The sequence below is a fragment of the Rhinichthys klamathensis genome, unplaced genomic scaffold (assembly GCF_029890125.1).
Source record: "Rhinichthys klamathensis goyatoka isolate OS25496 unplaced genomic scaffold, OSU_Roscu_1.1 h1tg000161l_1, whole genome shotgun sequence".
Lineage (NCBI taxonomy): Eukaryota > Metazoa > Chordata > Actinopteri > Cypriniformes > Leuciscidae > Rhinichthys > Rhinichthys klamathensis.
Window position 1 is genome coordinate 2,835,313 of NW_026606695.1, and position 26,504 is coordinate 2,861,816.

Sequence of the window (26,504 nt, forward strand, 5' to 3'; positions counted from 1 at the left end):
TCTTCTGTAGCCCGGTGTCCTTTCCTTTGTCTCCCACTTACTGTGTTATTCCCTCATTTTGTACCGTCCACAAATGTTCTTTTCTAAGGTATGTTTTGTCTATGTCAATTTTGATTTGTTGTATATTGGGCACAATCATAGCTATATGCTGTCTGTTTACACTTCTGTTAGTGTGGGAAGATCGTTAGATGTGGTTCATGTATATTGCATGATGATGGTTTATATGACCACTTCAATCCATTGTGTGCTGTGAGCTTATAAAATAATAGGCAGTTTCCTAAGAATTGTCACAGATATGGACAGCTTTGTGTCCCTTGCGTCTTTGATCAAGCAGTTACATTTTCGTATATATATATATATATATATATATATATATATTTATTTATATGTCGTATACATAGTTTTGTACAGATTAAATAAACTCAAGAAGACATTTATATGGCCTTTCATATCTTTTGAAAAAATAACACCGAAAAAGAAACTAGGGAAAATAACAAATATAGCTTTTTGTCATGTAAACTAGTTCCTGTACTGGTGAAAGTGCTTCATTTTTTAGGGGTACCAGACCTTGCTTACAACCTCTGTGGAATGTTTCTCTCTCTGTGCGAGTTTGTGCAGTCTTTTAAAACACAATTATCCTACTAAGACACTTTCTAGTCCACCACTGAAATGGGCAGAGCAGGCTTTGGCCACAAATATAGGCTGGGCTCCTAAAATAGTGAACAGTGTTGAAAATATTTCTTGATGCAGTTTCCATTCAAGAGTTTCATCATCGCATTCATATTTCCAAAATAGCAGATTTCTATGCCAGAATTTTGTTTCAGTGATGGGTTCAGTTTCCTTTAATACTGACTATACTCCACATTACATCATCAGTGTGATCCCCTTGTCTGAAAGCAACAACTCAAACCCACTTAATTTCCTTCAGCATGAGGTCTTTGTAAATTAAACCGTTTAGATGGGCAGTGGAGCATAGGGAAAACCAGCCATATTGATAGCCAGCATGTGGTTCTCGACAAATGGAATCACTGGTCCTGCTGAGCTGGTTTTGGTGTGTTTGACACGCTCCCTTCTGGTTGTGACTGAGAGAACTCAGTGACTCGTCGTGCCAAGGGGTTTGTGCTCTTCAGCAACTCCATGGCAGAAACTCGGGTCCCGCTGCTGGCTTTGCTGCTCCTCTTCTGGAGAAGAGCCATAAAGTTTTCATTTCGTGAGCTTGACCTAGGTGTGGTCCCGAGGCCCAGAGTTCGGAGGTCTGTGCTACTGTTTTTCACGGGTGAGACCAGACACTGCCTGCTTCCAAAAGAATCTGTTGGTTCCTTGCGACCTAGAACTTTCCTCTTTGACCTAGGAAAGCCAGAACAATAAAAATGTTTTGTTAAAGTTTACACCAAAGATCCTCAAATCTGGCCACTGCCCTGCAGAGTTTATCTTCAACCCTAATCAAAGACTCCTAAGCAAACTCAATCAAACCAATCAAGGTCTTCTGAGTTACTCAAAATTATAGGTAGGCGAGTTTGATCAGGGCTTGAACTAATCTCTGCCAGGTAGTGGCCATCCACAGGGCCAGATTTGAGGAACCCTGGTTTACACTGACATATGCTGTGTATCCCAGTGATACAGTATTTGATATATTTGATTATAATGAATTCACAGAGTTTACGATGATATCAAATATGGCTGGGTGATTAAAGGGTTAGTTCACCCCAAAATGAAAATTCTGTCAGTATTTACTCACCCTCATGTTGTTCCAACCCCGTAAGACCTTCGTTCATCTTCGGAACACAAATGAAGATATTTTTTATTCAATTTGAGAGCTGGATCACTGCTACATAGGCTTCCTAAGGGAGTGAAACTTGATGGCCCAGAAAGTCATTGAAGAAAATGTTTAAATATTCCATGTGACTACAGTGGCTCAACTATAAGTTTATCAAGCGACGAGAATACTTTTTGTGCGAAAAAAAAAAAATTCCTTTTCTTCCTTGTGGGCCTGAGACGAGAGTTCAAGAGATTTCCACGATGCATGCGCGAGAACTGAACAAGAAGTAATAAAGAAGAACGTCCTCTTCTCAGTTCTCGCGCATGCGTTGTGGAAATCTCTTGATCTCTCGTCTCAGGCCCACAAGGAAGAAAAGGAATAGTCGAATAAAGTCGTTATTTTTGTTTGTTTTTCCGCACAAAAGGTATTCTCGTCGCTTGATAAACTTATAGTTGAGCCACTGTAGTCACTTGGACTATTTAAACATTTTCTTCAATGACTTTCTGGGCTGTCAAGTTTCACTCCCTTAGGAATAGGGTTGGGTATCGGTTGGGTTTTATCCGATACCAGTACCTACTCGGTATTTTTTAAACGGTTCCGGTGCTTAAACGGTTCTTGAAACGGTACTTAAGAAAACGAAACCGCACACACTTTATCAAAAAATAATACCCTTTTATTTACAGGGCCAAACTGGACACAATATTAACTTAAATCTTTAAACAATATAAATACAATGGAACAAATCCACAGCTGTCAGATTCTGTCAATATTTTTACGAGATTCACCCAATAAATAACGTTTTGGCTCTTTGAAATGTGACATCGCTGTAGCGCGTCGGTTCAAACGGCACGTGATACAGCAGCCTACAAATACAAATCCACTGCTTCTTAGCTACGCACCGTTGAGTGAACCTATGAAAGAGAACATCTCTGGTTACTGGTGTAACATGTTCTCTCAATAGGAAACGAGACACTGCCAAGCTCCTCGCGCTGCCGACCAGCTTCCTTTTGCGACAGAGAAATCTGAGGAGCAGATGGCGCGCGTGCGCGCCAACATAATATGACGACGTAAGTGCGTCGAGGCGGCGCCCGCGCGGCTTGATTCTATATAGGATTCAGACTATCGGCACACCCAGAGGGCGTTCTGACGCGTAATTTTACACGTGAAATGCAGCCAAACCTTGCAAGCAAGAGCGCTCTTGCGAGACAGAAGAGACTGTGCGTGTGTGTGTGCCTAATTAAGTCAGGCACCGAAATCAGGCACCGAAATTGTCGTTCTTATTCGGTCTGGTTACTACCGTTTACGTCGGAACCGGTTCCCTATTGGCACCGAGTTTCGGTACCCAACCCTACTTAGGAAGCCTATGTAGCAGTGATCCAGCTCTCAGTTTTAATAAAAAATATCTTCATTTGTGTTCCGAAGATGAACGAAGGTCTTACGGGGTTGGAACAACATGAGGGTGAGTAATTAATGACTTAATTTTCATTTTTGGGTGAACTATCCCTTTAAGATATTTTTGATTAAATCTGAGAGCTGGATCCTCCATAGTGTAACTGCGCAGCGGTTCTGTGTTGTATGTCACACGCATCACACACATGACCAGCGTTGGCCAATTGTGAACCTACGTGTGACGTACAACCCAGAAACGCTGCGCAGTTACACTACGTGAACTATCTCGAGGCCCACAGAGAAGGAAATCAATAGTTGAATAAAGTCGTTATTTTTGTTTGTTTTTTTGCGCAGAAAAAGTATTCTCGTCGCTTGATAAACTTAAGATTGAGCCACTGTAGTCACTTGGACTATTTTAACGATGTCTTTAACTTTTTTGGGCCGGCAAGTTTCAATCCCTTAATTGCCTATGGAGGATCCAGCTCTCAGATTTAATCAAAAATATCTTAATTTGTGTTCCGAAGATGAACGAAAGTCTTATGGGGTTGGAACAACATGAGGGTGAGTAATTACTGACAGAATTTTAATTTTGGGGTGAACTAACCCTTTAATCAAATTGTATTTCAGATTTCAATTTTGGATTCCAACGATTGTGAAAAGATATAATAATAATGGTTTAATACTCATTTTATCATATAAATATAAATGATGCACACCTTTCATTTATAGCTGTGCACTTTCGTCCTTCCCAAAAAGGTCAAACTTAACGTCCAAATCAGTAATGTATTGTCGTAAAATGTAGTCTATTAAGCCACGAAAAAGAAATCAATTGAGTACTTGAACACTTAGAGTATAGGGAGCGTTCTGTGTGTGTACCCTGAGACGAAGCAAAACACAAAAAAGTAAAGTATACTTTGGGCTTCGAGTTTGAGCCTAAACGGTCAAATACCCACAGAAATATGTCTTGGAAAAAATTGTTTCCAGCAAAACATAGTTATATCATTATATATTATTACTGTGAAATAAAATTATTTCCACATGGGCAGAAAAATAGTACTTTGTAGAAGAAAGAAATAATAAAACCTAAATAGTCAAAACAGTCTCTCCGAAACAGTATATAAACTGTAAAAAGTTTTTAAAAAAAATACCTTAAGAGTTATTGTTAATTTGTGAATAGTTCTAATAAATCTTTAATTGACAAAGATGATTTAAATTAGAAGGTTCCACAAAATGACTTGTATATTAAAATAATTTAATTAAGTTGTTACCACTGCACTAGAAGACATAGCTCCTGACATGAGGTAACAGAGCATATCCGCACGTGTGTTCATTATGCCAGATTACACTAAACTGTGAGTAACTTTGGTTAGCCTGTTAACCTTCACCAGTGCGTGGGCGCTCTGAAGCGTTTTTTTTTTAAATAGTTCAAAGTTACTATCATATTTAATGTTATTAACTTGACAAACTATACATCATTAAAACGATATAAGACTCAAGTTTCAGTATTTGACCACTATTGTATTCTGAGAAACTTATAGTGACAGTTATGTCTTAATTTGTGTCAGGAGTTATGAAATAAAAAAATGAGTCGTTACCTTTAATATGAATTATGAGCGTCAGCTGCTCTCATTCAGAAAAAAACTCCCGTGCGATCGTCATGACAGCGATTCACAAAACAACGTCCCTCAGGGCTTTTAGCTCAAACATGTGCAGATTTGGAGAAATATTGATAGATTATCATAGGTTTACATCAGATTTCTATAGACAGGAATAATATTTATTGAATTTATACCCAAATGCGTCGATGTAATCATTTTGAGCGCTGTATACTCTGATTTACTGTGTTATCCATTCATACTGAAGTCTGGGGCGCTGTTGCACAGTAAAGTCCATATATGGATCACATGAAGAAGAGCCATAATCATGTGACATTCAGGAAGTCCTGATACATAAACAAAGCTATCCGAGATCGCTGTAAAGTGCAGATAAAGATGTTTTGAAGACAATAAACATGATTGCAATGATATTTGATTTACCTGTGTTCTTCGAGTCATGTCAGGTATTTTCATAATAATAGATTATATGTATAATGTAATGCTAATCTAGCCTGGCTCCGCCCTCCTACGCACTTCCGCTCAATTTTATTTTCCTTCAGTACTACGTCTGGGATTGTGCTGTAGACTTTGGTTTCCAGAAATAATTTTTTTACCGGTCCAATCAGCGAACAGAGGGAGTGGCTGAGAACGATGACGTTGATGTAGCGCGTCAGTTTGAGTTGGAGTTCAGTAATGGCAGCGGAGAAAGACGTGAGAAAATCTATTCGGTCCGTTGTTGCAAAATTGCCGAATATCCAGAAGTTAAAGCCGGAGCAAGATCAATGTTTGCTAAGTGTTGTTGGTGGCCCTCCTCCCCACGGGGTTCGGGAAAAGTTTAATTTTCCAGCTCACTCCGCTAGTGGTGACTGAGTTAGCTAAGGCGAACGATAGGATGCAAAGCCGATAGTTGTTGTCGTCTCTTCTTGTTGCACTAATGGAGGACCAAGTGAGGGAGGCAGAAAGGTTAGGAGTTGGTGCTGGGCAGCTCGGCGTGCACGATGATCACTGTACAGCATTTGCGGCAGATCCGAAACGACCGCAGCGGCGTATTGTTAATGATTACACCCAGCTTCGACAGTTGACTGAATACATCACTGTCCTTAGTGTCAAATATACATTTAGAATTTAGAATTGTTCCTTGAACTCTTAAATTCGATTAACAAAACATGCAGCTCTCGTTGACAGACATCTTATTCTAAACATAATCCTCTGATCATTCGGACTTGTTTTTTTTTTTATTGCTTAAAACAATACACAAGTAATAACAGAAAACATAATACAAAAACAAACAAAAAATAATAATAAAAACAAAACAAAAATAAAACAGTAGGGGGATAATATAAAATAAACATGAACAAGTTAAGAGAATTACATGACACTGAAAAAAGGAAAACAGATAATGTTTTTAAGGCTTTTTTTTGTTCTCAGACAACTTAATTGAAAAGAGGTATTTTTAAAATTCTTTCACAAATATAAGAAAGAGAGGTTTAGCATTTAGATATTTAGATTTATGAATATGGAATTCGGACTTGTTGTTTCCAGCCGGTTTCGGCGCATGACATACGTCACGACCACACGTTAGCTATGGCAGATCCTGAGTGACGCTGGGCAGATCCAATAGTTTTGAACTTTAACAGAGAACCCGCCTACAAGGAAGTAAACGTTTCTCAATGGAGCGAGGCCAGACTCTCTGTACAAATGAAATGTACGAGAGTCTGGTAGAACCAGGCTAATGCTAATCGAGATAGACTTTCAAATTGTGCAGAATACAATAAAATAATATATTTTCTATCTGATTTTTTTATCTGAAGCCAAATCAGATTACAGAAAGTTATTTAAAACACTCGACTTGCGCTATAAAGTAAGTTTAGAGCACAAACATAGTTTTATTCTCATAAATTGTCGTGTATTGATGGTGTGCTAAGCTAACATGCTAGCTAGTACTGAGCACCTGCTACCTAACTTCGGTGTAATTTTTATGATTTTTTTTTTCTAAATAAGAATGCTTACTGAAATGTTTCGTTTTTCAAAAAGGGCATTTGATACAGTTTCACTGTGAAGTGAGAACTTTTATAAAAGAAATGAGGGATTGAAACATTGTGAATTGCTAGTCGTTAGTGATTATAATGCAGACAAAAGAAAAGCATATTTAGAGCAATAATCAGGGAGGAGAGGTGTGAATATGTGCAGGGGAGACTGAGACTGAATGGGGCTCGTTTTTGCATCACAAAACAATAGAGGCAATAGACTGAATAGATGCTTATAAGATGACAATAAACCCCAGTCTAATCAAAATAAAGTCATATGACATGATCTTGAAAAACATTGAACTAAATACAGAGTTTTAGACTTATCATCTTCAGATTTTAAATATAACATGGCCAGACATGTGGCTTTAGCTGCAGTGCATTTCTAGATTGCTACAATGCCAACTTCAATTTTATTTTCATGAATATGTTTCATAAAAATAAATGTATAATAACTTTACAAAACTTTGAAGCTATTTATAACTATTTTTTTCATTATGACAATAATTAATTCTACCTTTACAATAAACTTCCAGATGTCAGCTTTCAAATGAGATCTTACTTGTGCTTTTAGTACAAAGGGTTCATGAACTGTATCTGTTTCAGTTTGGGAATGCCATATCTGGGGATTTTTCAAAAATGGGGTTGCAGGTTAACAGGTTAGACAGAAATAGTTAAATGAATCAGTGTGAATGTTTAACAAGTTCTGTACCTATGAATGATGGTGAAGAGGTCCTCAGTGGTATGAGTTGTGGGTGTGTGGACAGATACATCGTCGTCTGTTTCCTCTGTAATGTGTAGTTCGGTCTTGTCAACTGCAGCGTTGTTCTCTTCCAATATTTCTGTTTCTGCATAAGTTTCTGTGGAGCAGCATTTTTAAAAGAACACAAATTAAACCACAAACTGACTATATCTAAATAAAACAGTATTTGTTTAAATTAACATCTTAACTGAAAATGTAAAAAATGTTTAACCTTTTACTGTCTCTGCTGGAAGTGTCTCTCTTTCCATAATTTGTTGAGAACCTGAATCTTTTGAACTATTCTCTTCAACTACCACATCTGTCTCCTGATTTTCAAAGGTCTCATAACTTTCAGAATATTTATGGTTTCCATGTAAAATTAGTTTTGCAGGATCATCTTGATCTTCATCTTTAAGCAAATCTCCCTCAATCTCAGATGCTGATGGACTTGTAGGTGACTGGGAGATGCTATCGGAAAGTAGAGTTTGCCTCTCTGCACCGCCATTGGTCTGGCTGCTTGGAGAGGGCAGAAGAAGGACATTGGGTTTTTTGGGCACTGGAGGAGGTACCTTAGGCTTTCTTTTGTCTAATTCTGCTAAACAGGATATTGTCATTCTACTTGGAAGGGTCTTACTTTTGTTCTCTCTCTCTGGGCTACTTGGGGATGGAAGATCTTCCTCAATGGGAATCCCATGCTCCAGGTCAAACTCGGGGAGAGGAGGTACATAGCTGCGGAGTGGCTCTTGAGGGGCTATTGCAGATGTACTGAGTGATGACTGAGGTGGTCGTTTAGGTTTGGGCTTTCTTACAACCATATAGATGTTACCCACAGGCATGGGTCGGTCCACAGGGGAAGATGGAGGAGATTCAGGTGCCAGAGGGGAGGATGAGGGAGATTTAAGCATCAAATTCATGGGTCGTTTAGGTAGAGGCGGCTTCATTGCAACTGGTGGCTTTGACTGTTTTGTGTTAGAGGGGGTGATAGGAGGGCTGAGATCTCGAATTTGCTCTTCCTCTATAATGTCAGAAGAGCCATCAGGACTGTCCTCAAGTTCTGAGCGGCTTACTGAACGAAGGCGGATGTTTCGCAAGTCTGTTGTGGTAACCATAGGCAGAGAAGACTGACTGGGGCTCAGTTTACCTGGTTTGTTGGCTGTAGATGTGTCAGAATGGCGTCGGCTGGCTTTAGGCTTGGGTTTGACAGAGGACAAATCCAGTTGAGAGTTTGCAGGTAGTTCAAATGAAAGACGTGACCGTGATTTATCCTTTGCAGAAGCTGGGAGGGAAGATTTCCGCTCTGGAATCTTTGGCCGCATCTTGCAGCCAACTGGAGAAGGTCCAGTGATGAGGGTGTTTGATATAGTTGGGGTTGGAGTTTCAGACTGGCTTGAGTAGCCACTGGATGGAGACAGGAGACATGGGGGCTTGAAGGGGGATACCTTGGTCTCAGCCTCAATTGAGAGCTGGGATGGAGACGTGGCTCGTGAGGTTGAGGGTGAATTCAGGGATTCTGAGCTGCCCCGCACCTTCATGCACTCAATCACTGTGGTACCTGTGGCTGTGCTTGAACCTGACAGTGATCGGTAGGGATCATTGTTGGACTTCCACTCATTGAGCTGCCAGTGAGGAGGAAATCCAAGCTCTGTTTCCCTGTCAGCAGGCTGAGAAATATCAGAAGATGTCTCCAAACTACTGTGGGCTTGATCTGTGTCGTCCTCAGGTTTGACAATCAGGAACTCAGGCTGGAATGAATCTTGAATATGGTGATCTCGAGGGATAAAGAGACTCTTGGGTCTGCCATCCCTGAAACGCCCTTCACTGTGGTAGGAGCCCATTCCTCCAACCTCTGATAGGTTTTTCATCAGGGATACACTACGTACTGGAGGCGGTGGCTTTTTCTTAGATTTCTTTAGTGAGATACTGCGTGAGCGGGACCTCAGTCGACTATCTGGAAAAAAGTCTGAACCCGTGGTGACAGAGACGTTATCAGTGCTCGTGCTATCCTCCGAGCTATTGCTCGGATATAGCAGGGCATAACTCTCACCCTCTGGAACGACAGGGACAGCCTCACCTGGGGAACATATATTATCTGCTGAGCAAAATGATCCAGAGTCTGTTGGTGTTGAAAGTGAACGTTCACGGAACCTGAATATATTGGACCGGGCTGATCTCTTCTCCTGCTCACTTTTGGTATTTCCCGTGACTGCAGTGGAAGCCCCCTCTGTGTCATTCCGTTTCCCTATGGCAACCCCACTCCCCTGTGTGAACACACTGTACACCCGGTGCCCACATGGTTCCGAGATGGAGGTGAAAGAACTGGAGTGTGACCCTGAGCTCATGGAGAGGCCTGAACTGGTCTGGGATGGACACATTAGACCACCTCCTTCACCTCCAGGTGTTAACATTCCAGTTTTAGAAATTGGCTGCTTGGAAGCAGAGCTCGTAACCAAAGCATAGTTGTAGGTGTCATTCCAGGAAGGAGAGAAAGTGGAACCTTTTGGGCCATTCCAGGAGGGGCTTGGGCACATCAGAGTGGCATGATCCATCATGCCTGATGGGGTCTTCGGGGATGGGGGAACACTGTACTCCAGGTCGCTCTGGGTCTTCCGAAGGGGAATATGCTGTTGGCCCGTGTTTTCGGTGGTGGGCTCCAAAGATCTGGGTTGAGAGGATCCAGGGGAACAGGCACCTTGTATTAGATCAACAGCAAGAATTTTGCTGTCACCTAAAGACAAAATAGTTTTAAAAAATAGTTTAAAAAGAGAATTTAGTCCTTCATTCTTAGATAAGAAGAATGTTTGTAAAGATTCTGAAAGATGTATTTCAATCAGAACATTGTTAGCTAAAATAAATTACAATCTGTGTGACAGTTTCTCAAAGCTTCTGTGTGGCTGTAACAAACATTAGATTTTAGATTTACAAATTACTCTAGATACAAGTCATTGGTCAGTGCCCATTGTCCTTTCCCTGTTTATTTCTTTTTGCACTCTGAGACCCTGTCAGTAACTTGCCTAACTTCCTGTTAGTCACCTTGGCAGTGCAGCGTGACATCAGGGCCTGCAACCACACTCCTTGGGCGGCGAACGGTTTTTGGGTTGACCGCTGAATCAGTTCTAAAGGGGGCCCGCAGTTCGCTGTGCCGTGCGGAGTGCTTATCAAAGCTCTGGCCTGAGGCAAGATATGAGATACCAGCTGTCAGGCTAACTGACAGTCTTCAGTCAGATAAATTTTAATTTTTATAAATTATTTTTATGACCTTAAAATGGTTGCATAAAAGCTGCATTATTCTATACATGTTATGACTGGGCTGAAAAACATTAGCCATGACCGCGTAATCAGACCTGAGTATGCAATGACAAGCATTTTGGTAAATTTATGAAGAAAAAAGTATATTATGGATAAAAGCAATAGCCAACATGAGATAGATGGTGCCAGAGTGATCTGGAGAAATGAAATCAGACAATGGACACTGGATATTACATCAAAACAAGAGCTGGGCATTGACTAAGGACTACCCAATGGAAGATCTATGTAACTTTCTTTCCTTTCTGTGGGATAATACAACACTGATGTGTTTTCAAGAACTGGACTGGGTGTTTAATAATTTTAAACATCCGGTGCATGAGGGAGTGCTGTGATAAATAGTCCACCATTCTACAATGATGAAAGGAACTGAACATAATGTGCTAATTAAGCCCAGTTCTCACTATGTTTTTTACATGGATTATACCCCTTTTGTTTCTCAGAAAACAGCTCTCCGAAAACACCCAACGAAACCTCATTTGCTCCCAACACGTGAGCTGGCTTCATTCATGAAAATACCAACAAAACATGAAAAAAATCTTTCTTCCTCCATCCCTGTTGCTCCCACCCATCGGCTACAATTCTCTCTCTCTCTCACTCATTCACTTTCTGTCTGTCTCTCACTCTATGCAGCTTTTTCTGCACCTCCTAGCTAAGCGAAGGAGGGAGAGCTGCATGTTGCCATGGCAACAGCTACCTGTTCATTATCTTTAGTGGCTAAAGAACAGCACCACTTTGGGAATCAGACTTCAGGCTGCCTAAGCACAGCATTATCTGTGTTTATGGATCCAACCAACTCTCCACTGTGTCCAGGCCAGAGAGGGGAACAGGAAGGTAGTCAAGAGGGAGATTTAGAGAGATGGGTGTGGGACAGCTGAGAGCTGAGACAGAGAGAGAGGGAAGGAGAGCAAGAGCACCACTACAACAAGAGCTTTAAACACAAAACAAAAAATAGGGTGAAAGTTTGAGAAAGGAGCAAATGCTTTAACATTTAAAGTACATATACAATGTGAATGCAAGCAATCTAATCTGATGTGTAAACTCTTAGGAAAGAGAGCATTAAAACTAAGAAATGGGGTTGCCTGTGATGATGTTGATGATAATATGATTTGCAAGACCAAAAACATCCAGAACTAAGTGACCTAGGACTTTCTTATTGGGGATACACTATTGTTCAGTCTTTGTCATGCTTGAGTTTCTTTCCCCCGTACAGAACATCAGCTGTACACAATTTAAAAAAATCATACTCCATAATATACACTCATTCCATTAAAAAAGCAAACTTTAATACAGCTAATAAAATGGGGAAATGTTGTAAAACATTAAGCAACAAAGTTCTTAGCATAACACGTCAATGACACCTTCAAACAGGCCGTATTTGTTAGACTCTAAAAAGACTTTAAAAACATACAGATATACTCAACATGACGGTATTCCAAGTCACCTTTACCTGTGATCTCAATGGGTACAAGGTGAGCTGGAGTATGTCGGCCCAGGTACCAGCGAGGTTTCACTGCAACAGCTGGACTCAGTGAGGCATTCCAGCCAAGAAGGGACTTCTCTGAACCGCAGGGGGTCGGGTCCTGCGCCCGAACCCCTAAAGTTGTAGTCTCATCCTCACACACCTGCTTATTTGCAGGCTAAAGAGAGAAATAATTTGTATTTGTAATGAATTATGTAATTATTCAAATGCTTAACCATTTCTAGATATGGATTTTGAGGTTTATTAAGTATAATATACTAAAGTATTAGGTATAAATCTGCATGTATATCAGAATTGGTAAATCTGGTACTAACGAATGATAATTCATTCATATTAATAAATAATTTCCTTTATATTCAAACACTGAATTTGGGATATTATAATGTTTTAGTAAATTATTTTGCAGGATTTTTAAACTACTGTTTGTTTACGCACTCAAAACCACCGACTCAGAGAAGCCTGTAGCTATTTCCACTCAGGGGACAAACCACATCTAATTAGATTTGCAAACTTTATACAAAACATTAATGCTTTTTCAGCAAACAAACGAGTTTGTTGGTGGCACACAAGTCAAAATACAGTGACCTCAAAATGCCCAGTAAAACCCTACTTTCATTAGTGTAAGAGCTAAAAAGAAAGCATTACCACAAAAACGAACTCCGTCTTCTTGTTGTTGAGCGAGGAAGGGGATCGGCTGAGAGTGGTTGAAGTGTCCTCCGAGCTCTGAGAGGAAGGGTGTCTGAATGTCTGTCCTGTCACTCTGTTATCATACAACTGCTCCTCAAAATCTGAGTAGACACAGACACAACATGCTAGTTTTAAAGGTAGCAGCCAACAGCACTAAGACACACTGTAATCAATTAATGAAATCTCTCTCCCTCTTTGTCAGAAATGTTCCCTAGGGCTCTTGTAAACAGAATGATTACCATTGCATTCATTCCAAGGACTCCCCTCACAAGACCCCACCCCATTCTTGTAGCCATTTTAATCCCCCAAAACATTCTCTTTCACCCCTCCCACTATATACTCAAAAACACACACACAAAAACACTGTCCTTCACTTATCCAAGTCTCTATCCTTACTGGTTTGGCTATACTCGTGAGAGCCGAACTTTCACAAATGTCTTCAAATGTCAAATAGGGCTGACTGGCTTGTGAGGACATTTAAGTTGTCCTCTACTTGAAAGGCGCATAAATCGGCCAAATCATGTTGTGATTTAAATCTAAAAATGTCGACGACAGGATTCTGTAAGGGTTAGGTTGAGGGGTAAGGTAAGAGTAAATGTTATCTTTAGTATAAAATGGTAATGGTAGTAAAAAAAGCATTCAGTCTATCAATAATAGTCCTCAATAATATGGTCTGTGTCTGTGATTGTGGGGGGTGGGGGGGCTGATCCCTCTTTTTCCGAACTGGGATGCCGCACTCTTAGACTTGGGGTTGCCTAGCAATGGTGGGCTGTCTAAGACAATGACATACCTCCGGAGTCAACAATAGCCCCAAGCCCCAAGTTTAGCCTCGTTGAGTAGAGTCCTCTTCACATGCTGGGACAGAGCAGAACAGAGCACACATCTGAAATCCTAAACCTCCACTAAAATGAGAGTGAGACTGCAGCAAAACTACAGCCTACAGCTGTGCATTGCCACATGCACAACTTTTGAATATGTTTTGGGATTTTATTTATCATGCCGAATAAAGAGAGTTCTATTCCAGGAATGATACTTGACCAGATGGCTTTCAAATTGCCACACTAATGAGATACACAGAAAGACAATCCTGCAGTTAGCCTTAGACCTCAAGTTACTCAGGGAAACACTTGTGCTGAATGCACTGCAGAGATTGATGGACCAAACCATGCAATCTGATGTGTAAAATCCCATGGAAAGCAAAGTAAAAATATAAAAAAGAGGGTTGTGTTATGGAATGCGTTATAACTATTAGTTTCCTGCAGCTGTAACAAGACCAACTACTGCAAACACTGACCAACATCCAAAGCATTCTACACACAAACCACACAGCAAATTCCTCTTTAATATACATAACTAACCTCACTTTTCCAAACGCTGTGCTATATTAAAGTAATAACCTTCCCACCTTCTACACTAGCATTCAAGTTTGGGTTCTTTTATTCAGCAAGGATGCATTATATCAATCAAATTGACAGTAAAGACTTTAAATTTTATTTTATTTTTTTACTTTTTATTAATCAAAGAATCCTAAAAAAAATATCACAGTTCCCAAATAACATTAAGCAGCACACCTGTTTTCAACATTGATAATAATAAGACATATTTCTGGAGTAGCAAATCAGTATTAGAATGATTTCACTGTGACACTGAAGACTGGAAAATTCAGCTTTGCAAATTATATTTTAAAATATATTCAAATAGAAAAAAAGTTCCTTTAAGTTGTAATAATATTTCACAATGTTATTTTTTAATAAAAGAAATGAAGCCTTGGTGAGCATGGAGACTTCTTTCAAAAACATAAAAAAAAATCTTACCATCCTCTACCTTTTGAACGGTATTGTGATCTTAAATAGATCAGCAAAGTTAATCATGCTAATTTAAATATATGCACAATGTTAGAAATACAATGGATGCAGCTATGTAAGTAAATACTACTAAATACTAAAGTAAGTTCCAACCAAAAGAGAAAAAAAGTAAACTAGATAGAGAGTCAGAACTCACCAAAACAGTGGTTGGATCACACAAGCCTCTGTGGAAGGGTAGGCTTCAAAGACCATATCAAAACTTCAAAGATGATGTATGGGAGAGGGTAGAAGCAACAGGGAGAATGAGTTTGTGTGTGTGTGTGTGTGTGAGTGAGAAGAGAAGGTATTTCATTCAAACACACCCTCCCCTTCCCTGACCTGATTTTGGGCCAGTCAGTAAAACTAATGGGACTCAAAAATCTCCATTCTTATCAGCCAATCAAATGGCTCGTCTAGACAAGATGCCAACCACTCAAGCGTGTATGAGTGGTCATGAATGACCTCAAAGCATCGCCTAACAAGATGCTCACTGAAAACCAACCATTTATTAAATATGGGTCACTCCTTGTCTTGTGTATGCAGTAGAGAAGTGGAAGAGGTCAAGAGCAACAATGCCCCTTTTCTTGTCAATTTGGGCAGTTTGTGTTTGGGCAGAAGCTTAAGCACTATGGATGCCTGATCTCTTCAATGTTGCTGGGCCTCTTAGTTTGCAAACATAATGAATATGACAGCGAAAGATAACCCTAGTGGAAAAAAAGTATACTTTATTGTATTTGAAATATATTCCCTTTTTCAATAGTACAAATATACTAACAAAAATGGTACTATCTTTAAATATATTAAAAGTATATTAGCATCATGGTTTTACCTATTTTCACAATACAACTTTTTACACACTTTAAAATAATTGTACTTTAGTATATTTTCTAAAAATATATTTTAGAAAAATATACTTGAAGTGAAAATTCAGTTTATTTTTTAAAAGTGTATTTATTTGCACTTTATTAAAAAATATATTTTAGGTATATTTTAACTGTGTGCTGGAAATGATCATTGTAACAATGCATTGAAAGTATACTTTCAAAATACATTATAGTATACAATAGTATTTTGTACAAATTGGACCTTTCCCTTTTTTCACCAGGGAAGGACAGGACAGTGTTGTTTTCCCATCAAATATTGTGATAACCATTTTTCTATTATAAAAAAAATCTATTATAATATAATACAATCATTTTTAGGGTTAGGGTTAACCCTAGAGGAACATGCAACAAAAAATATCAAAGCAACCAACTACACTCACCTAAAGGATTATTAGGAACACATGTTCAATTTCTCATTAATGCAATTATCTAATCAACCAATCACATGGCAGTTGCTTCAATGCATTTAGGGGTGTGGTGATTTAAGAAAGGTGATTTAAGCAATTTTGAGCGTGGCATGGTTGTTGGTGCCAGACGGGCCGGTCTGAGTATTTCACAATCTGCTCAGTTACTGGGATTTTCATGCACAACCATTTCTAGGGTTTACAAAGAATGGTGTGAAAAGGGAAAAACATCCAGTATGCGGCAGTCCTGTGGGCGAAAATGCCTTGTTGATGCTAGAGGTCAGAGGAGAATGGGCCGACTGATTCAAGTTGATAGAAGAGCAACTTTGACTGAAATAACCACTCGTTACAACCGAGGTATGCAGCAAAGCATTTGTGAAGCCACAACACGCACAACCTTGAGGCGGATGGGCTAGAACAGCAGAAGACCCCACCGGGTACCACTCATCTCCACTACAAATAGGAAAAAGAGGCTACAATTTGCAAGAGCTCACCAAAATTGGACAGTTGAAGACTGGAAAAATGTTGCCTGGTCTGATGAGTCTCGATTTCTGTTGAGACATTCAGATGGTAGAGTCAGAATTTGGCGTAAACAGAATGAGAACATGGATCCATCATGCCTTGTTACCACTGTGCAGGCTGGTGGAGGTGGTGTAATGGTGTGGGGGATGTTTTCTTGGCACACTTTAGGCCCCTTAGTGCCAATTGGGCATCGTTTAAATGCCACGGCCTACCTTAGTATTGTTTCTGACCATGTCCATCCCTTTATGGCCACCATGCACCCATCCTCTGATGGCTACTTCCAGCAGGATAATGCACCATGTCACAAAGCTCGAATCATTTCAAATTGGTTTCTTGAACATGACAATGAGTTCACTGTACTAAAATGGCCCCCACAGTCACCAGATCTCAACCCAATAGAGCATATTTGGGATGTGGTGGAACGGGAGCTTCGTGCCCTGGATGTGCATCCCACAAATCTCCATCAACTGCAAGATGCTATCCAATCAATATGGGCCAACATTTCTAAAGAATGCTTTCAGCACCTTGTTGAATCAATGCCACATAGAATTAAGGCAGTTCTGAAGGGGAAAGGGGGTCAATCACAGTATTAGTATGTGTTCCTAATAATCCTTTAGGTGAGTGTATATCATTATACAAATAGGCACATATTCATGGTCAACAAGATAAGCTGCCAATTAGACTTTAGATAAAATGTGACGTACTTTTGCAACTAATTGAGCTTTCCAAAACAAGTCCTGTGTTTACTACATGTTGTCCGAGAGTATGTAAATAAGAGATGTATGTAGACTGTACGATGATGACAACTATTGAATCGTAGACAACGACGCAAGTTAGTATAGAAGAATAAAATGTCATCAGCATGCGCTACTGGTAAACAAATAAAGCAAGATGAATCGCACTTTGGCAATTGTGGTTTTTATGTGCGCTGAAAAAAATGGCCCCCACAGTCACCAGATCTCAACCCAATAGAGCATATTTGGGATGTGGTGGAACGGGAGCTTCGTGCCCTGGATGTGCATCCCACAAATCTCCATCAACTGCAAGATGCTATCCAATCAATATGGGCCAACATTTCTAAAGAATGCTTTCAGCACCTTGTTGAATCAATGCCACATAGAATTAAGGCAGTTCTGAAGGGGAAAGGGGGTCAATCACAGTATTAGTATGTGTTCCTAATAATCCTTTAGGTGAGTGTATATCATTATACAAATAGGCACATATTCATGGTCAACAAGATAAGCTGCCAATTAGACTTTAGATAAAATGTGACGTACTTTTGCAACTAATTGAGCTTTCCAAAACAAGTCCTGTGTTTACTACATGTTGTCCGAGAGTATGTAAATAAGAGATGTATGTAGACTGTACGATGATGACAACTATTGAATCGTAGACAACGACGCAAGTTAGTATAGAAGAATAAAATGTCATCAGCATGCGCTACTGGTAAACAAATAAAGCAAGATGAATCGCACTTTGGCAATTGTGGTTTTTATGTGCGCTGAAAAAAAGAGGAAGCAAAAGAGGAAGGAGAATATGGACGCGGTCATGGCTAGGGAGTAGAGGCCAACTTGGCATGACAATTTTGTAAATGGAGGCAAGTAGTTTTAAGTTTTAGCACCATGTCACGTTGATCAATATGCCATTTCATTTTGCAGTTTTATTGGCTATTCAGCAGACATAAATTGTAGCAGCCAACACACTTTAAGATGATCACTGTCAGAAAATGATTGCAGGCTATCTTTGGTCGCAAGACCGTGACAACGGCCATCTTTGATTCTCTCTCTCTGTACGATGTAGGACCACCGTTTAGGAGCCACGACCACAGAAATCGCCACGATTGGTCATCTTTAGTCTTGGACAGCCCAAAATCGTACAAAGTGTACCAGGCATAAGGAAGATATTCTGTCAGGCCGTAACCACCATAGACATTGAGGTGGAGAATGTTCAATGTTCAACTATTCAATGTCTGAATAGTCAATCAACGGGTTTCTTAGTCTTAAACTTTTCTTGCTCCCTTCAGTCTTAAAATTTGGCTACATCCTTGAATGGCAGATAGGCATATGCAATGGCAAATTGCTGTTTATGCACATAGCACAGTGCCACACATTCATAAACACTGACCACCAACTCACTGTTGTTTAAGCAACAGCTGCCCAGTCGATCTGATTTTAAACCAGAATAGCATCTCATACCTCACAGAAACATATTAATAGCTGACATCAAACAAGAAAGAGATAAAAGAGGGAAATTCAACCATGTACAGTCACACACACACACACACACAGCGACAGGAGTCAAGAGCATTGACATATTCATTCAGCGAATGAAAAAGCCAAAAGAGAAAGGGAGACTGTGTATTCTCTACAAATGGAAATTAATCTAATGGATCATAAGGAAGGACGAAGTATGAGTCAGAAATAGAGGGGGAACGATGGGAGACGAGGGGAGGGAAAACATGAGGATGCTCGGAGGAAAAGAAAAACAAATAGTGCCTCTCTTACACGCACTGGGAAACACAGAATGGGAATGGATGTTGAAGATATTCGCAGACAGCACGCATGCAAGGAAAAGCAAAACACACACCCACAAAAACAAAACGAAAACACACAGGCAGATCCAGGCAGGCAGGGACGATGGTGGCACCGAAACACACAGACGAAGCGCCTGCAGCTGACTCTCCTACCTTGAAGCAGACTCTGTAGGTTCAGCTGAGCCTCCTGGTGCAGTTCCTGCACACACTCCGGCCTACTCCACGAGCCGAACACATTCACATGCTGTTGCCATGACGATTGGAAGTGGGCCGTTCGTTTGCTCTCCGAGTCCAAGTTGGTGGCGGCTGGCAGAGAGAGAGACAGAGGGAGGGGAGAAGAACAAGAGATACAGATAGAAGGAGGAAGTGAGAGCAAGAGAAAAGGAGAGAGAGAGATGCGGAAAGGAGGGAGGGGAGAAAAAAAGATACATAAATAAAAACTGATACAATTTGCATATCTTTTTATATATTTGCCTACTACGGCAGCAGAGAGTTGGAGACATCCAACAGCGAAGCTAGATTTGCGATCCTTTAATCATGACAATTAATTCATTACAAACCTAATATGTTTTTCTGTCTGACAAATTATACTGGAGACCCAACAGAAAGAGCATGCGTTGATAGAGCGAACAATGTTTTTTCTCTTTTGGTTTATGGTAGTGCAGCAGCATCTGTAGACTTAAGGCCCGTTCACACCAAGGATGATAACTATAATGATAACAATAAATGATTAATAATTGTTCCAATTCTATGAGAATAGGGAAGTCCACACTCCACACCACAACTAACACAGAGGAATGATATCGTTGGAATCAGTTTCAGAATGTTTTTTTTCCAGCTGATCAACGATTAAACCGACATTGTCAGTCAATCAGAATCCACTGACTTTAAAGAACTCAAGCATTTAATAATTAACTGAACATTATTGCCCATCTATTAGAGTTAGATTTGACTGCTTAGAATAATTTGTTTACATATTATAGACTGCTGAAATATCTAGTTCAGTCAGGAAACTCTAGAGGGGGCAAGCTGATTGGTCCTTACATGCAGTCTTCAAGCAATCACACTATTACCACATGGCACCCTGCAGCCAATAAGATTGCTTGCTCAACATTTAAATAGTCTGGTTTATTGTTTACTGTAATGGCGCTTTTCCGCTGCATGGTACAGCTCATTACGGCTCACTTTTGTGGGGTTTTCCACTGTGTATAGTACCTAGTACCTGATACTTTTTTTAGTACCACCTCGGTTAAATGGTAAATGGACTGTATTTATATAGCGCTTTCACAGACCCAATGGCCACCAAAGCGCTTTACATTTTGCCTCACATTCACCCATTCACTCACTCATTCATACACCGACGGCCATACACTTGGTCAGGTGGAACCGGGGATTGAACCACCAACCTTCTGGTTTGTAGACAACCTACATGAACCACTGAGCCACTGCCGCCCGGTTAAGGTTCCAAGCGAGCCGTACCAATACTAAAATGTGATGTGTAAACACTGCAGATCACTGATTGGTCAGAGAGAATCGTCACTACCAGCATCATTGGATTTGCATCATTTGGATTTGGTGCAAATATAACGATCAGTCTATAGTCCCACCCACCCACTTTGAAGCGGTACTAAACTGCAGTGGAAAAGCAAACCGAGCCAAAGTAAAGCGAACCGAGCCGTACCGAGCCATACCAAGCAGTGGAAAAGCACCATAAGCTAGTCCTGCAGCGTGCCATCAGAGTTCCTCTGAAACCCTCCACCTCCCCCAGCTCCACCTGCTATAGGATTTATGTCAAGTCAAGTCAAGTCACCTTTATTTATATAGCGCTTTTTACAATACAGATTGTATCAAAGCAGCTTCACAGTGATAACATGAAAATAATATAACAAAGTTATATTATATATAGTTGTATGTCTATTTAAGCAGCATCAGCAGCATATTTTACATGCTATCAGCAGCATGTCTACGTACTTGCTCTGAGAGATTACATTGTGACTGATAGACATGTCACACAGTAAGGTTTTAATGCAATGGTGAGGGCAAAATGATTCATAATTTTTTTTTATACTTTTATAATCCTGCATACCAACAACACATCTTTATTTAAACCTTACTGCCAGAGAGCAGATAGATAGAAAAAGACACTGATTAAAAAGGACGCTCACTTATCTCCCGAGAGGTTAACTGAGCACACTTAATTACAACTTCAGCACTAGTTCTCCAAGAGGAAATTAATATGCTATTTTTTCCTCTTACGCAACTCTGACTGATCTTCAAAGCATAAAGATTGATGGAATTCAAAGCAAAGTCAACATGTTGAGCATCAGGACAAACAGAAGGGGCTATATAAAAAAATGGTGTATAAACAATTTTCACTCAAAAATGGCTAGTAAACTTCACAATGAATTACAAAGAAATAGCAAGTAAAACATTCTATTAAAACATGACATTTTTTATAAAGACTGAAATAGTGTTTTCTTGTAAAACATACTCCGATACATTTTTTTATGTTTTTTTCATTTGCATAGATTTTTTTACTTTATGGCGGTGTATGAGGGCTGTGTAGGAATGAGAAAATAAGAAAGGTGAAAGACTACACTGTAAAAAATATTTGAGCAATTTAGTTATTTCAACTTATTTTTATGTGTAGAGATAACTAGATTGTCCAGACAACAAGAAATTTTAAGTTTTCTTGTCCTCAACTTATCGAAATAAGTTAGTTAAACTAAAAAAAAAAACATGCAAAAAGATAACACAAAATAATGAGTTAAGTTTTTTTACAGTTAGCCTGGGCTGATGTCTAGAAGTCATTCACGGTAAGTCTTCTGTCTGGATCAGACACAATACTTTAAAGATACAAACCTAGGCTCAGCCAACCTACATGTACATTTGATTTTGGGCTATCAGTAAAATACAGTCAATTCACAGAAGAAAAAAAACAACTGACTCCTAATTACTTCCGTAGTGGTGCAACAGCAGTAAGATTAAGGAAACAATCTCATGTTAAAGGTGTAAAATCTTTCCATGTTTCCATTTCCTGCTGCAGCATCTGAACTCCCCTGTACTCAGTCACATGCATGCTACGCTTAATTAGCCCAATGTTCTCACCTTCGTTAGCGGATGATTAACGTGCATGAGCTGAATCTTTGAACTACATGACATTAAGCATGGCATGATGTCTCTGCATGATGACTCTAATGACAGAAGCTATTTTTTTGAGAAACTATACTTGGCTTTTTCACATGCAGAAATAGCATGTCATGCAGGCCATAATTATCACGCTGTGCTGATTCAAAGCATATTCTGTATATTTTGGTTATACTAGGCCTGCCTCCAGAAACTCTAAATAATGTATTCGTTTCTCATGTTTGTTTGCTCTTCCAAGTGGCATATCCAGCTAAAAGAAGACAACGGCCAAGATAAACAAAGAGAAACGACCAGGCTGCTGCTGTTACCCACTTCAACATTTATAGGCATTTTGTCTCAACTCTTCTCATTGTGCAGAATGTATCCGGAGGATATTTGTCAGACTTGTCTGCTGGTACAACATCACATAAACAGCACATAAAGTGCCGAAAGTTGAGAAGACTTTGTAACTAAAGCCTTACAAAAATCCTCAGTAATCTCACATACAGTATGCCTTCATAGGGTTTCAGAAGAGATCTCAACAATGTCTCAAACTGTGCTCAGACCAGCCAAATTTAGCTGCAGACAAAATATTTTAAAATGGTTCAGTTTGAACTTAAATAGTTCTCATCAAATTCTTCAGCTCTATAATTTTAATATACGTCTATAATATCTACAATGTATGTATTTTAATATACTGTATGTCTTATGGTAATTTACAAAATTAATATTTCAATAAGACATAACTCTCCTGAGGGATAGGTAAATATTTATACTATAATCAAAGGGATAGTTCACCCAAGAGTGAGGGGAATTAAAATAAATGTTCATAGTGTTTATTATGTGGTAAACGTTTCATTTTATTTACTGGTATTTTATATTATCCTTAGGCCTGGTTTCACAGACAGGGCTTAGATTAAGCCAGGATTAGGCCTTAGTTCAATTAAGACATTTAAGTAGCTTTTATAAACATGCCTTAGAAAAAAACATTACTGGTGTGCATCTTGAGACAAAATAAAGTTGCTTTCAGTTAAAACAGCTCAAACATGCATTTTAGTCTGGGACTAGCTTAAGCCTTGTCTGTGAAACCGGCCATTGATGAAATGATAATGTGACTTGTTCTCCAATGCGACTCACCCTCATGTTGTTCCAAACCCATAAGTATTTCACTCATTGTCGAAGCCCCTTTTTATTCAGATGTTCTCATAATTTTATCCCAAGCTTGACTGGGCTTTTTACTACACACGTGTGTTTAGATACATGATGATAAAAGCGTGCACATATCCAATATGAGTAAAGAAGAATCCTCTTGTAAAAGGGTGTTAGTGTCCCTCACCAACCCGTATCGGCTTGCACAATTTTCTCACATACACGTAGGAATCAAATTGTGTTTTTGCTCTGTGATCGTACAGAGAGTGCTGCCAAAAGCAATTACTCTCACAGGATAATTGTAGTGGCATGAATCCCAATCCAAACTCTCTCTCTACCTCCACCCAATCTTGCCCTCTTTTCTTTCACTGATGTGTGAGATTGAAGCCTTTCCACACCGTCAAGCAGGACTAGAGCCCTTGATGGTTTTTTTACTGGGTGCACATTGAGAATGTACATAGCAGCACCGAACGTGAGGCGATAGTGATCTAAAAATGTCCGACAGAGTTAAGGGCTGTTTCATAACAACATCACCACCACACCTGGACAAGCACCAATAAGAAGCTGTGAAACACTGCAGTGAATGAAGGTGATTTACACCAGCAGATGGTGTGTCTGAGACAAAAACAATCTCAGTCCTCAAAGTGATCGTATAAAACAGACGCTCAATTAATTAAATCGATCAGCAAATGATGAAAACACTAACATCCGCTCTCAGCTGCCACATCTGCACAGAAACATTCGGCTGAGGTTTGGAAACTACGATGCAAGTGTGAAATCAACACATAAAGCATAAGCCAGGCTCACATCCTACAGTACACAGCTCATATTTATGGAAATGTGTCTCTCTGTTGTCTTTCTATCCAAGGTAACTGTATGTACAGTGTGATGGAGAAGCTGTGAGCACAGACAGAGTGAAAAATTATTATATTGGATCTCTATATCTTTCTACTACATTTGAAGACAAAGCTCTCTTTTCTTTCCTGTGTTGATGCATTTTCTCTTGAAATAGGAAGATGGGCTAGACATATCAAAGCTACATTTGACAGCTTGTACCTGGGACGAATGCAATTAAGACACTTTCAAAATGAATTTCAGCCACATCATTCTTAGTCCAAATAACGAAATTATGTACAAGAGTTCACGCAACTGACGCCACAAACAAACCATGATTTGCTACTTGTTATTGCTAAAGAAGGCAGGTGGTATTTACATTTTAAAGGGAGAGACATTCTTATACTAGTAGAGAGTGATATATTGAGCAAAAATGAACAAGTCATCAAATTTTCTGTCTGTGTTCAGAGGAGAAAGGGGCCTTTCACACAGAACATGTTTAAAATTAAAAAACACACACACACACACACAGTTTCCCCTGTTGGCATCCATTGCAGTAATATGCAAAAAATGCATTCTGTTTGTATGGCCCCAAGGACTTAAAATTGTTAATGCTTATATCTGCTAAAATCATTATAAAGTGAAATTTAACTACTTTTTTTCATGCTTTGCAACAGGGTGTAACAAAAGTACACTAGCGTATAGATTAGCTCAAAGCCCATATGTCATGGGGTCTGGGTCATAGATGTAGAATAGAATAGGATGGATGGAAAATAGAATAGGATGGATGTAGAATAGGATGGATGGATGGATGTAGAATAGAATGCATGTTCTAGCTGTCATGGATGGATGTAGAATAGAATGGGATGGATGGATGGATGTAGAAGAGAATGGGAGGGATGGATGGATGTAGAAGAGAATGGGATGGATGGATGGATGTAGAAGAGAATGGGATGGATGGATGGATGGATGTAGAATAGAATGGGATGGATGGATGGATGTAGAAGAGAATGGGATGGATGGATGGATGTAGAAGAGAATGGGATGGATGGATGGATGTAGAATAGAATGGGATGGATGGATGGATGTAGAAGAGAATGGGATGGATGGATGGATGTAGAAGAGAATGGGAGGGATGGATGGATGTAGAAGAGAATGGGATGGATGGATGGATGGATGGATGGATGTAGAATAGAATGGGATGGATGGATGAATGTAGAAGAGAATGGGATGGATGGATGGATGTAGAAGAGAATGGGATGGATGGATGTAGAAGAGAATGGGATGGATGGATGGATGGATGTAGAATAGAATGGAATGGATGGATGGATGTAGAAGAGAATGGGATGGATGGATGGATGTAGAATAGAATGGAATGGATGGATGGATGTAGAATAGAATGGGATGGATGGATGGATGTACAAGAGAATAGGATGGATGGATGTACAAGAGAATAGGATGGATGGATGGATGGATGTAGAAGAGAATAGGATGGATGGATGGATGTAGAAGAGAATAGGATGGATGGATGGATGTACAAGAGAATTGGATGGATGGATGGATGTACAAGAGAATAGGATGGATGGATGTAGAAGAGAATAGGATGGATGGATGTAGAAGAGAATAGGATGGATGGATGGATGTAGAATGTAGAATTGGATGGATGGATGTAGAATAGAATAGGATGGATGGATGGATGTAGAATTTGATGGATGGATGGATGGATGTAGAATTTGATGGATGGATGGATGTAGAATTTGATGGATGGATGGATGGATAGATGTAGAATTTGATGGATGGATGGATGGATGTAGAATTTGATGGATGGTCTCTACTCTCACACACAATATAGGCATAATTTATCTCAAGGCCACAATCTCACCACACGAGATAGCACACACAGAATCCACGACACCTCCTCCATTCCACATGTTTTCCACAGAAACATGGCACTGAGTGTTGTGAGGCTGTGATGTGTTTGCATATGCTGCAGTGTTGCTCCCAGCAGTGCTGACTGTAGTGACTGCCGCTTCCTCTGCACTGCTTCACCCCTCCCCGTCTGTTTCCTCCGGTGCCAGTGAGCGTGTGTGAACGACAAGTGCTGAAAGACAGACTATTAGTGAAAGTGTGTCTATGTGTCAGTATGTCTGATAAACAAACATGCACAAGCTCACACACTTCCCAAAGAGGAAGTGTGCGGAGGAAAGGAAATGTGACCACTAG

At 39.7% G+C, this 26,504-nt stretch overlaps 1 protein-coding gene across 6 annotated transcripts in view; it reads right to left on the bottom strand.

Moving 5' to 3' along the window:
- Nucleotides 1–26,504, bottom strand: part of nhsl2 (NHS-like 2) — a 75,789-nt gene continuing 49,285 nt past the window's right edge. For 3 of the 6 annotated variants that reach the window (XM_056258947.1, XM_056258949.1, XM_056258950.1), the window contains exons 2-8: nucleotides 19,326–19,478; nucleotides 12,944–13,086; nucleotides 12,266–12,455; nucleotides 10,543–10,680; nucleotides 7,745–10,237; nucleotides 7,483–7,630; nucleotides 1–1,347 (exon numbers count right to left, since the gene is read on the bottom strand). In XM_056258947.1, the coding sequence (XP_056114922.1) occupies nucleotides 1,026–1,347; nucleotides 7,483–7,630; nucleotides 7,745–10,237; nucleotides 10,543–10,680; nucleotides 12,266–12,455; nucleotides 12,944–13,086; nucleotides 19,326–19,478 (3,587 nt within the window). In that variant the 3' untranslated portion in view covers nucleotides 1–1,025. Of the gene's footprint in view, nucleotides 1,348–4,442; nucleotides 4,514–7,429; nucleotides 7,631–7,744; nucleotides 10,238–10,542; nucleotides 10,681–12,265; nucleotides 12,456–12,943; nucleotides 13,087–19,325; nucleotides 19,479–26,504 lie in introns of those variants that run through there. The other 3 variants (XM_056258951.1, XM_056258948.1, XM_056258952.1) reach the window with 3 other exon arrangements.